This window comes from Nyctereutes procyonoides, unplaced genomic scaffold (assembly GCF_905146905.1).
Source record: "Nyctereutes procyonoides isolate TBG_1078 unplaced genomic scaffold, NYPRO_anot_genome, whole genome shotgun sequence".
NCBI lineage: Eukaryota > Metazoa > Chordata > Mammalia > Carnivora > Canidae > Nyctereutes > Nyctereutes procyonoides.
The window spans coordinates 49,124,293-49,137,135 of record NW_026575051.1 but is presented as its reverse complement, the minus strand read 5'-3'; the positions used below and the strand labels follow the sequence as shown (position 1 = coordinate 49,137,135).

The 12,843-nt window shown below is 35.4% G+C and overlaps 1 protein-coding gene and 1 pseudogene across 7 annotated transcripts in view; one reads left to right on the top strand and one right to left on the bottom strand.

Annotated features, from left to right (window-relative positions):
- CASP8AP2 (caspase 8 associated protein 2) overlaps positions 1–12,843 on the bottom strand; it is a 52,009-nt gene that overhangs the window by 25,312 nt on the left and 13,854 nt on the right. For all 7 annotated transcript variants that reach the window (XR_008665076.1, XR_008665075.1, XM_055330091.1 and 4 more), the window contains 5 exons: positions 12,576–12,644; positions 9,202–9,302; positions 8,571–8,645; positions 7,305–7,420; positions 412–2,630 (listed from right to left, as the gene is read on the bottom strand). Coding sequence is in view for 5 of the 7 variants with exons in the window: in XM_055330091.1 (XP_055186066.1) it covers positions 412–2,630; positions 7,305–7,420; positions 8,571–8,645; positions 9,202–9,302; positions 12,576–12,644 (2,580 nt within the window). In the remaining 2 variants the exon portion in view is untranslated. The remainder of the gene's footprint in view (positions 1–411; positions 2,631–7,304; positions 7,421–8,570; positions 8,646–9,201; positions 9,303–12,575; positions 12,645–12,843) is intronic.
- LOC129513222 (U4 spliceosomal RNA) lies at positions 6,331–6,412 on the top strand (annotated as a pseudogene).

Sequence of the window (12,843 nt, the reverse complement as noted above, 5' to 3'; positions counted from 1 at the left end):
TAATATTTAATCATGTCATATGTCTTTACTGGTCTCAGTTGGTGCTCAGTGATGGTATATGGTCATCGGAAAAACCATCAACCAACTCTTCAGGTATCTTTACTTCATGTTAGCAGCATTACCTACTCTACATCATTTGATGATGGCTTTTGAACAAAAACATCCATGAAAGCAAGTAAAGAGTATTAGTAGCAATCTGTCCTAGCACTCCCTTTTTTGTAAAAATAAGAATTATCTAAATTTAAAGGCTCAGTGTACATTTTTTTTTAGACTCAATGTACATTTCTAATTAACAATGGGGTCTAAATAGTATGTTAATTATATTATCAAAAAAGAAAAAGCACTAACTCTTCTTTCTTATAATATTCTGAATTCTCACAAAAAGTTATAGAACATAATATAAACTATTACCTTTATGACTGTTATTACATAATGGAACTTGAGACGGGCTTTCCAATCTAAGAACTTTTGCTACAGGTCTCACTGGACTATTCAGAGGACTGATGGCTTCTGGAATAGGCCTCAGGTGATTAAGATCAATGCTCAGAACTGAATTCTCATCATCATTATATACTGAGTTTGTTTCACTGATTTCCATCCTGTTGTCCATTAACTCAGTCTGCTGAAGTGAGGATTCTAGTGTCTCCTTAGGTGAGCAAGGCTCCAAATGGTAAGACTTATTTTCAACCAGTGGTGTATCTACAAGAGAAGGCTCAAGTTTGCAGTTACCATCTTCTGAAAGGACTACTGGCAAAATGCCAGTTTCTTCAACTGAAGGCTGCAAACTGCTATCAGTGGATTCAGCTACTTCTGTTGAAAAAGCCTCCTTTATTCCCATACCTTCAGAAATAGTAGAGGAACTTAAATCATCATTTTTTTTTGGATCCAATTCCAAGCCAAAGTTTTGAGAAACATTTGTTTGTAATATGTCCATTACTACAGGAACTGCTGCCCTGGTACCGTTAATAGTTTGTTCCATTTCTTTTGATGATGGAAACAGGGATTCTGTTTGTTCCATTTCCACAGGTGTTGAGAAGGAAGTCTCTGTACCACAAATGGGCACATCACAATCCATAGTATTCTCAACATTAGATTTAACTAACAAACTATTTTCTTCTTCCATTTTCCTTTCTGGATTACTGGTACTGGGTTCAGATGTAACTGCAAGAACATCCTTTGGTTCTGACAACTTTGATTCGGTTTCCTCTGTGGTATGTTCACTGACAGAGGAAACACAGGTCACTGTTGTCGCCTGCACCAAGCACTCTAAATCACATATGCCACTGGATTTGGGGATATTGGTTATTTTACGGTGGTTATCTGGAGAAACAGGCTGCTTTTTAGCAGGAGAAAGTGTTAAGTTTAATTTTTCCATAAAACTCAACTTTAAGTCTTTATTTTTTGTTTCATTTGGACCACTGTCAGCTTTAATTGCAAGCTCCTTATTATCTGCTCCTTCGGAAGTATCGTTAGAGACTTCGCCTTTATCGTTCTTTGGCTCATTCTGTCTCTTTAAATCAGTAGTGGTTTTCTTAGTTTCTTTGTTAGTCTTCTGCAAATGTTCTGTAGGTGTTCTTTTTTCACTTCTCATATGCCTACTTTCTTCTTTGCTTTCTCGTTCTCTTTTCCTCTTCTCTTCAGTTCTATGCCGTTCTGCTTTTAAAGGTGTATTTTCCCATTGGTGTAAACCATCAACTTCCTTGGAGTCAACGTGTTTATGAGTTCTACTGGATGAAAGAAAGGAAGGACATCTTCCTTCTTGAAAACTATGATTACTTACACCTCTATCTCTTTTACAATCCTCCCTCCCCCTTCTCTCGTCCGGGTGGTATTTACTTGAATTATAAGAAGATTTTAGTTCATTCTTGGAATGAGGAACTGACGCTCGTTCAGATCTTCTCCAATGATCCTGGTCTTTTACTACGGATTTCGGTTTTTGATCAGCTTTTCTTTCTTCTTTGTCTTGCGACTTAAGTTCTTTTCTATTTATATTTTGTGATCTTTCACTTTGTCTTTCTAGTTTTTTGTCACTTTGAGATTCCACTCGGGCGTGTGACCTTTCTCTAAAGGTCTCTTTTTCCCAAGAAGAGCTAATGCGTTCATTTTTATAATCCAAATCTGTGTTACTTTTAAACTTTGAATTTTTGCTTTCAGCCTTTGGTTCACCTTTACCATATTTCTCAGAACGTCCTTGTAGCCTTTGACTACCCTCTATGTTCCTCGAGTCACCATCACCACAACCAGAATTTAAGTCTTTCCGTATTCTATCCGTTCCTCTGCTATATTGGCTATGTCTAATATCTTTTCTCCCTCTTCTACTATCCTCATTTGAGATACTCTCACCAACCTGATAATGGGAACGTGACCAAATGCCATTGGTGCAGTGTTTTTCAACAGATGGAGACAAATACAAAGGGCTCTTTTTCTCACAATGTGATTTTCCTTCCTTTTTGGGATTTGGCAGTGAAGTGCTATGATGTACATCTTTGGAAACATCACTTTTCACTCTGAGATCAGTCTTTGAACAGTCGTCCAAATGGGGAGATCTGGATTTAAGATCTTTTGTTTTAACTATATCTGGTGTCCTTATAGTTTTGTGATTATTTCGAAAATGTGAGAATTCAGATAATCTATTGAGAAATAGAAATTACAACAAAAACCAAAGTTAATTGCTTTTTAATAATCTAAATTTTAATCACATGCAAAACACTTTAAAATTCAGGGCTCACATCCTGGCAAAACTGATTTTATTTATATAAAGACGTGAGTGATACTTACCAGCTTCTAACTAAATGGGCCCGTTTTCAAAACAGGGAACTCTTTCATCTGCTTTGCTCAAAGCCTGGAGGACCTCTCCATTCTATCTCAGCATTTACCAACGTCTTCCAGACTTCCCTTAACACAGGCAGACAACTCACAAACTCACCACAGATTCATTTCTTTTAGAACAAATGACACTGTTTTCTTGCCCATACTTACTCTAGTACAACTGAAACAGAAGAAAAGGTAAAAAACTGCCAACAACACAATCATAGGTTTCTATGTAGCTCTCTACCCTAGGTTTTGTTTTTTGTTTCACATACAATCCCACAGTAAACCAAAGCATAGTCATCTTAAAGTGGCACATAACTCCATATTATTCTTTATTTTTCTTTATTTTTGCGTAGTATATGATTCTTTCTTAGGGGAATGGCATATATTTATCTTTTACCAACAACAAAAGCCTAAAAGGTTTTATATTAGTGTTTCAGAAAACTGGCAGTTTTCCTAATAATAAAAAGTAAATAACTCATATTAGTTCTTTGTAATACTTTTAAGTCCATCTTCCTGAATTCCTTAACTTTCCTGAATCTCCATAATTTTTTTTTACATTTATATATTTATTTATTTGATGAGAGAGAGGCAGAGACACAGGCAGAGGAAGAAGCAGACTCCCTGCAAGGACGCCAATGTGGGACTCGATCCTGGATCCTGGGATCACACCCTGAGCCGAAGGCAGATGCTCAACTGCTGAGCCACTCAGACATCCCTTTTTTTATAAAAGATTTTAATTATTTATTTATTCATGAGAGATACAGAGAGAGGGAGAGACATAGGCAGAGCGAGAAGCAGGCTCCCTGCAGGGGAGACTCAATCCCAGGACTCTGGGATCATGACCTGAGCAGAAGGCAGATGCTCCACCACTGAGCCACTCAGGCATCTCAAATCTCTATAAATCTATTCCTACTCAGTACTAAATGTATAGAGAACGCCAAAGCTTAAAAGACTCAGGAATAAAGAGAGATTTTTATAAAAACAAAAGAGGATATGGGAAACCTACAACCTAAAACAATAGACAGGCTTTATATGGATCTTGTTATGAGTTAAATTGTGCCTCCCAACTCAAATTCATATGTTGAAGTCCTAACTCCCAATATCTCAGTATGACTTTACTTGAGGACAAGATCTTTACAGAGGCAATCAAGTTAAAGAGAGGTCACTAGGGCAGGCCCTAATCCACTATAATTAGTATCCCTATAAAAAAGGGAAATATAGACTAGAGATATGTGTACAAGGAGCACAAAAGGAAGAGGCACAGGAAGAAAGTAACCATTTACAAGCCAAAGAGAGAGGCCTGGAACAGATCCTTCCACCACAGAGTCCCCAGAAGGAACCAATCTTGCTAACACCTTGATCTTGGACTTCTAGGTTCTAGAACTATGAAACAATAAATTTAAATAACAATATTTATTAAGCTACCCAGTTTATGGTAGAATGTTATGGCAGCCTTAGGAAATTAATACAGATCTTGACTCAAAAAAACAATTAGGAGATACCTTCAAGACAACTGGGGAAACATGAATATAAAAAGTACTAACTATAAAAGAAAAAATCTGATGAACTGAACATCACTATAAATAAAAACTTCTAATCCTCACAAGACACAATAAAGGGGAGGAATGGAGTAACTAGGTGATGGGCACTACAGAGGGCACCTGATGAGATGAGCCCTGTGTGTTATACTTAATGTTGGCAAACTGAATTTAAATATTTTTTATTTTATTTTATTTTTTGAATTTAAATATTTTTTAAAAGACACAATAAAGAGTGATAAGTCTCAGAATGGCTGATGTTTGTGATAAATTTACCCAACAGAGAACTCATATTCAACAAAGGACATACATGTAATGTACGTCATCCTTATCAAACCTATAAACTATTAAACTGTAAGCTCCTAAAAGACAGTTCTAGTCTACAGGGCTTGTAATACATATTTAGCATAGCTCCTTACTAGGTAAAATGCTATCCAAAGCTTTATATTAAGTGGTATCTGGCTAGCTCAGAAGAGCATACAACTCTTGATCTCAGGGTCATGAGTTTGAGCCCCTGTTGGGTGCAGAGATTACTTAAATAAACTTTTTAAAGTAAAGTTTTCTATTAAAATGAACCTTCACCTAACACACTTCCCAGAATTTACACTCTTAAATTTCACCTTACATTATGTTTTTTCTATTAAAAACAAGATTTCAACATGATAAACACTTACCATTAGAATACCAGATACAGATCACAATTAAAAAGTGAAATTATTTGGCAGAATATTTACTAGATAATGTAAAAACACATCAATCAATCTAATGACATAACTCTCATTTATTCACCCAGTTTCTCTTTCCACCCTGTTCAAGTATCACATCCCTCCTATAAAAGATTCAAATTTGTATAAAATTTCCCCAATATTTCAGGAAGTAATCTTATACTAGTTGCACTGATGGGATTTAGGTTAGTAAACAGATATAACCAACATCTTCATTTTCAACAGGCCTAAAGTGACTTATGATGCCGTATAGTCCACATATAAGATTATCTTCTCTCACCTGTCAAACATTTATTGACTATCTGCCATAGTCAGTGCTTGATAAAAATGTTAAAGATACAAAGACATGGTCCTTGCTCCATGAAGCTTACAGTTTAGTGGAAAGATAGATACTAAAAGATAGTTCTAGTCCATAGAGCTTGTAACACAAGAGATAATATGGAGATAAGAAAGATACTAAACAAGTAATCCCATTAACAATTTTAAAAACTCAAAATGTACATGAAGCTACAAAAGAAAAATCTGACCTATTGAGGGATAACAGACTAATACCCCTGTGAAAAGGAAGTTTATCCTGAGACCTGAGAATGAAGTGATTTTTAGCAGACGGAGGAGCCTTCCAGGGAATGGAAACAGTCCATGCAAAGGCAGAGCTCATGGTACATCCAAGGAACCAAAAGAATGCCAGAGACATACCAGAGCTATGACACCCAGGACAAAGGTAAACACTGAAGGCAAGACCTGAAAAGCAGTTTAGGACAATATTGTGAAGAGTGGGGTAATTCTATGATAGCAAGATGTCCAGACTTGTACTTTAAAAAGTGTCCATCTGGGGGCTCCTGAGTGGCTTAGTCAGTTAAGCATCTGACTCCTAATTTCAGCACAGGTCATGATCTCAAAGTTATGAGATTGAGCCTCATGGAGGGCTCCACACTCAGCAGGGGACCTACTGAAGGTTCTCTCTCTCTCTCTCTCTCCCCCCCCCACCCCTCCCCTTCAATCCTCCCTCTCCCTTTCTCCTTCCCTAATAAAGAAAATAAAATAAAATTTTAAAAATGAAAAAACAAAAGGTATCCTGTCTGTGGCTTTCATACTAAGAACAGATAAACCAGAGGCTGGAAAGAGCAAGAATGGATGTAGAGAGACCAGCAGAAACAGTGCTGCCTGATAAGAGTTGGTAGTAACAATGATGGTACAAACGGAGAGAAATGAGTAATGTAAGTGATTATAAAGACATAAAAATCAATAGGACAAGCTTTGCGCAGTGGCAGTATCGTAGCCAATGAGGTTTATCAGAGGCACGATTATTGCTAATTGAAAAATCAACAGGACATGATAATGAATTTAGATCTGAGGGGTGATTAAAGAGGTAAGTGCCCATGATGACTTCTAGGCATGGAGACTCTATGTCCCAGTTTGCCAAGTAATCTCATGCAATTATTAATAGCACCCACTTCTGCTCTTAAAAGGGTCCTGGTGTGGGCAATAAATTACATGGTCATTCTACCCCTAGGTCTCTGGCTTGCACCAGCTGAATTAATGAGGGGGAATTCACTGACCTAGGAAACATGGAAGAGGTTTGATCATAAATTCCATTTTGGATGAGGTAATTTTGAATATTTTATAGAGATGTAAAGTAGTTATAAATAGAATTGATCTATGAATGAGATGACTTCATACAAAAATACTGATAGAGAAAGGAAAAAACACAGGTTTGAGCTTTGAAGAATTCCAATCTAGCCAAGTATGAAAGAATAAAATTGAAGTTAGGAAGAAAACGAAGAATCATGAAAGCCAATGTGAGAGACTATTTCAAGAAAAGAAGGTCAATTATGTCAAATAGTGTGTGAGGGCAAGTTAAAATTAGAACTCAAAACTGATGGATGTAACAACAGTGACCACTGACCAAAATGACAGCTGGTTCAGTACACCAACAGGTAGAAATCAGCATAAAATGGAGTCTAAAGTGAGTAGAAAAGGAAAATGAAGACAGCAAGTTGAGAAGGTCTTTGAAGGTCTGACTGTGGAAGGGAAGGAGATGAAATTCTCTGGAGAATACCGCACCCAACCAAAATTTTAAAGAGAAAAAGAATATTAGTCACTTACAGTAAAACCTTAAATTCTTAATAAAATGCATGATTTTCCTATCTTTCCACCAAAAGTTTACTATATTCCACATATCAATACCCATGTGATTTATAAACAGACCCACACTCTTCAATTGTACCTTTGGTGAAGATTACTTATTTCTTCATCCTTGCGATTTATTTCCACTCTAGCGGTTTTGATAAGTGCTGAAATATTCTTCTTAAGAGACTGGTTTTCATTTTTTAAGCTGAAATTCTAAACAGCATAAAATATATTTAAAGTACATATATAAATATGTCCACAGGATTATTAAACTTCTACATATAGAATACAGCTAATGATTACTGAATGCTCTAATTACATGCCAGGCATCACATTTTTTTCCCTGTGTAATTCTCAAAAAAATCCTATGAGAAGTATGATTATGCTCATTATGCAGCAGAGATTCAAAGATGACTGGCACCAGAGAAAGGCCAGTTCAAATGAAACTACTTAAAACAGGGATCAAAATGAATAGGCAATATAACGTTCAGTAAAAAGACAAGAAAAAAGTTTTGCTTGGGTCATTATCTTGAAAATTGAAAATAAAGACAAACTTTATTATATTTAACAACTAATGTTTAATTTGCAACAAGGTACTAATTCTCAGATGAACAAAGAATGAATTTATTAGGATTAACTTGTTCTTTAGGGGAAATGGAAATGAAGAGAAACAACGCTACCAAAAAGAAAAAAATCAGAACAAGACATGACCTTCCTGTATTCTACAGCATGCTCACAAAAAGTCATTCTTGCAAAAATTGTGAAGACATAACCATTTTCCCCCAACAGCCATTCTAAATCTTTGCTCCTCAAACCATTCTCTTTTAAACCACCTGATATCACCTTCACTAATTTTCTATTATTTAACTGTTAACTAGTCTAACAGATCTTTATGTCAATGTCATTTAACAAATCAATCCACTTTCCGCTATCAATTTCCTGGACACAGGAAATAATGCATGTTTCATGTAACACTAATGAGAGTTTCCTTTTAAACCACTAACACTTTAGTATCTTAATTTCTAACAAAAACAATTTATTACATTTTTTTTTAATTTTTTTTTTTTTTTTTTTTTTTTTATTTATGACAGTCACAGAGAGAGAAGGAGAGAGAGGCAGAGACACAGGCAGATGGAGAAGCAGGCTCCATGCACCGGGAGCCCGACGCGGGACTCGATCCCGGGTCTCCAGGATCGCGCCCTGGGCCAAAGGCAGGCGCCAAACCGCTGCGCCACCCAGGGATCCCAATTTATTACATTTTGATTTAAAACTAAGGCAAAAGGCCCCAGGGCCTCATAATGTTTCCCTTCCATTGACTGAAAGAGAAATTTTAAAAAGGCAAAAATATTCATTATAATCCTACCTGTGTTTGTATTTCCTTAAACTTTTTCATCAACTCTTTCATTTGCAGTTGACATTTACCATATTCTACTTGCAACTGTAAGATATAAAAAAATTAACTTAAGTATTGTTCTAAACTACTTTCTTAGCCTAAATGACATTTTAAAATACTTTAAAATTTAGAAAATCAACCCACTATGAAGGGTAGACAAGGTCTATTTCTACTACAAGATATTTAGTAAAATTACTAGTTTTTAAAAATTGTCCCAACCAAAAACTTATTTTGTTTAGTTTCACATTTAATCTCCAGATCTTAAAATTCAAATAAGGTAGAAAGAAATTTGTCTGAATTAAGTCTTGAAACATTTTATAACTTAGTACAAATCATGAAAAGATAAAATGTTTTATCATACTGATTGCCTGTTGAGGTTTTATATACTCAGACACAAATTTAATCAAGTCAAATTGTAACTAAATTTAGACAAGCATTCAGAAAAGATTTTTTTAAAGCAGATCTGAAGGCAGAAACTGACTTAAATATTCTTTTAGACTACGAGCTATTTCTTAAACAGAATGTTTAATAGTAAGCTAATGGATGAACCTCAGAAGCCACAAAAGGTAAAATAATTGTCCTTAATTATGGCAAACCGTACATCATTGTATGTTGCTTCCTTTGCAGTTCCTTCTTCAGTCAGGATTTCCTCATATAAATCCAAACAATTTCGGGATGGTATACACGATTTGGAAGTATTGTCTAAAACAAACAAAAAGCTCTTAAATTAAAATATATACTTTCTGATTCAATCCTATCAAAATTCCAATGTATTTTTTTCACAGAAATAGAAACAACAATCCTAAAATTCATAAGAAACCACCAAAGATAGCAATTAGACAAAGCTATCTTGAAAAAGAAGACCAAAGCTGGAGGCATCACATTTCCTAATTTCAAACTATAATACAAAACTATAGTAATCAAAAATCAAATCAGTTTTGATTACTATTGGCATAAAAACAGACACATATCAATGAAACAGAATAGAGACCCCAGAAATATATGTGATCAATTAATTTATGACAGAGGAGCCAACAGTATACAATAGGGAATGGATAAGCTTTTTCAATAAATGGTGCTGGGAAAACTGGACCCCAACTTAACTCCAAACACAAAAATCAACTCAAAATGGATTTAAAAGACTTAAATGTGAGACCCAAAACCATAAACTCTCAGGGAAAAAAATATAAGGGTAAGCTCCTAGACATCAGTCCAGGCAAAGACTTCTGGATCCAACACCAAAAGCAAGGGAAATAAAAGCAAAAATAAACAAGTAGAACAACATCAAATTAAAAGCTTCAGAACACAGGGCGCCTAGGTGGCTCACTCAGTCAATCATCCAACACTTGATTTTGGGTCAGGTCATGATCTCAGGGTCATGAGATCAAGTCCCACGTTGGGCTCCATGTTGGGCTCCACACTGGGCAGGGGGCCTGCTTAAGACTCTCTCTCCTTCTGCCATTCTCTTTCTTAAAAAAAAAAAAAAAAAAAAAAAAAAAACCTAATTAATTAATAAAAATAAGCTTCAGCACAACAAAGGAGGCCATCAACAAAATGAAAAGGCCAACTCACAGAATGGGAGAAAATATTTGGAAAGTATATATCTAACATGGGGTTAGTATCCAAACTATATAAAGAACTCATACCATCAGGGACGCCTGGGTAGCTGAGCGGTCTAGCACCTGCCTTCAGCCCAGGGCATGATCCCAGAGTCCCAGGATCGGTCCCACAACGGGCTCCCTGCATGGAGCCTGCTTCTCCCTCTGCCTGTGTCTCTTCCTTTCTCTCTCTCTGTCTCTCATGAATAAATAAATAAAACCTTAAAAAAAAAAAAAAGAACTCATACCACTCAAGAGCAAGAAATAAATTTTAAAAATCCGATGGAAAAATGGGCAGAGAAACTGGAGACATTTTTTTCAAAGACATACAAATGGCTGACAACATGAAAAGGTGCTCCACATGACTAATTACCAGGGAAATGCAAGTCAAAATCAAAATGAGATACTGCCTTTTACCTGTTAGAATGACTATCAAAAAGACAAGAGATAAAAAGGTACAGCAGAGGGAATATAGTCAATAATACTATAATGACTTTGTTGGTGACAAATGGTAACTACACTTAGCATGACGACCACTACATAAAGTATAGAATTGTCAAATCACTATGCTGTACACTTAAAACTAATATAATGCTATACGTCAACTATACTTCAACAAAATAAATGAATAAATAAAAAATAAAAAGCACCTGCCACACTTAGAAAGTAAACATTCAGGAAAGGTTGCTGTTATCACAGAGATCTTCTCTTAAAAAAAAACAAGAACAACAACCATGAGATAACAAGTGTTGGCAAAGCTGTGAAAAAAATGAAACACTTGTGCATGGTTGGCGGGAATGTAAACTGGTGCAGCTACTATGGAAAGCATTGTGGAGGTTCCTCAAAAGCTTAAAAATAGAACTATGTTAGATCAGCAATCCCACCTCTTGGTATTTATTTAAAGAATATAAAAACAGTATCTCAAAGAGATTGCACAACCATGTTCACTGCAGCATTATTCACTATAGTCATGATATGGAAAGAGTGTTCATTAACAGATGGATGGTTAAAAGTGACACAAAATATACATATATGCAACTGGATATTATTCAGCCATGAGAAAGAAGGATATCCTGCCATTTGCAACAACATGGATGGACTTTGAGAACATTATGCTAAATGAAATAAGTCAGAGAAAGACAAATACTGTATGATATCAAATTTTATGTGAACTCTAAAAATGCCAAATACATAGAAACACAGACAAAATGGTGGTTACCAGGGGCTGGGGTGGAAGGTCAGGGAGGATGAGATGTTGATCAAAGAGTATAAACTTTCAGCTATAAGATGAATAAGTTCTGGGAATCTAAAATACAGCATAGTGATTACAGTCAATCATACTGTATTACATACTTAAAAGTTGCTAAGAGAAGAGATCTTAAATGTTCTCACCACAGAAAAGAGATGGTAATTATGTGACATGATTGATGGAGGTGTTAGCTAAGGATAAAGTGGTAACATTTTCCAACACATAAATGTATATAATCCATACTTATATTTTATATTTTAAACTTATACGATGTTATATATCGACCATATCTCAATAAAGCTGGGAAAAAAAGAAAATATACGCAAATAAGTTTTTTGATGTGTTTACTTCAACACAAAGGGCTCTACATTTCTCTATCTCCTGCATTTCATCCAAATCTATACTGACTGGTTGGAAAACCAATTTACCTAAAATGCTTGTGCCAACAAATCAGATATAAGGATCATATTTGCTCAAAGTTTTGAGAGATTTAATTATGGAAAAGGTTTCTAATTTGAATAGGTCATTAGTCTCTCTGTATAGCCCACTCTAACTGATATATCTGAAAACATTTATAGCAACTACCCTTTTCAAAAGTTCTAATATCATGTAAACAGTGACAGTATTAATAATGTATGTACATATATCACCACCAGCTAAGTTTCAATGGTACAAAATATATTTGCTCAAGGTCCATTTAAATCTGAGACCTAGATGAATAGCAAACCTGAGTGCTAATTTGTTCTACTGATCAAACTTTGGTCAAGAAAATCCTTTCAGACTCCTAACTCTGGGAAACAAACGAGGGGTAGTGGAAGGGGAGGAGGGCGAGGGGTGGGGTGAATGGGTGACGGGCACTGAGGGGGGCACTTGACGGGATGAGCACTGGGTGTTATTCTGTATGTTGGCAAATTGAACACCAATAAAAAATAAATTTATTATTAAAAAAAAAAAAAGAAAATCCTTTCAAAGAATGGCCAAATTGTTGAGGAACGATGCATTACTCCAAGAATTGGTAACAACAAGATAAATACTTCCAACAGACTGATCAAAGAATATTAAACTATTTATTTTAGAATTTACATACCAGTGCTCGCTTCAGCAGCACATATACTAGAATTTACATACCAGAAACAGCACTGTCCAACCCAGCATATATGTCCAAAGAACCTTCGTCATTATTTTTAAGAGGAGAAGCTGCAAGAAAATCAAATAGTTAAAACTGACTTTATGCACTTAATAAAATTTTTCTATTCCTACTCTGAAGGAAAATAGAGACTTTATTAGTCTTACACCAAAAAAGACAATTGTTTATACCAAAAAAGACAATTGTTTATAAGTTTTTATACATCCTTATAAACAGAAAGATCTCAGTACACAGATTTATGACTCAGTA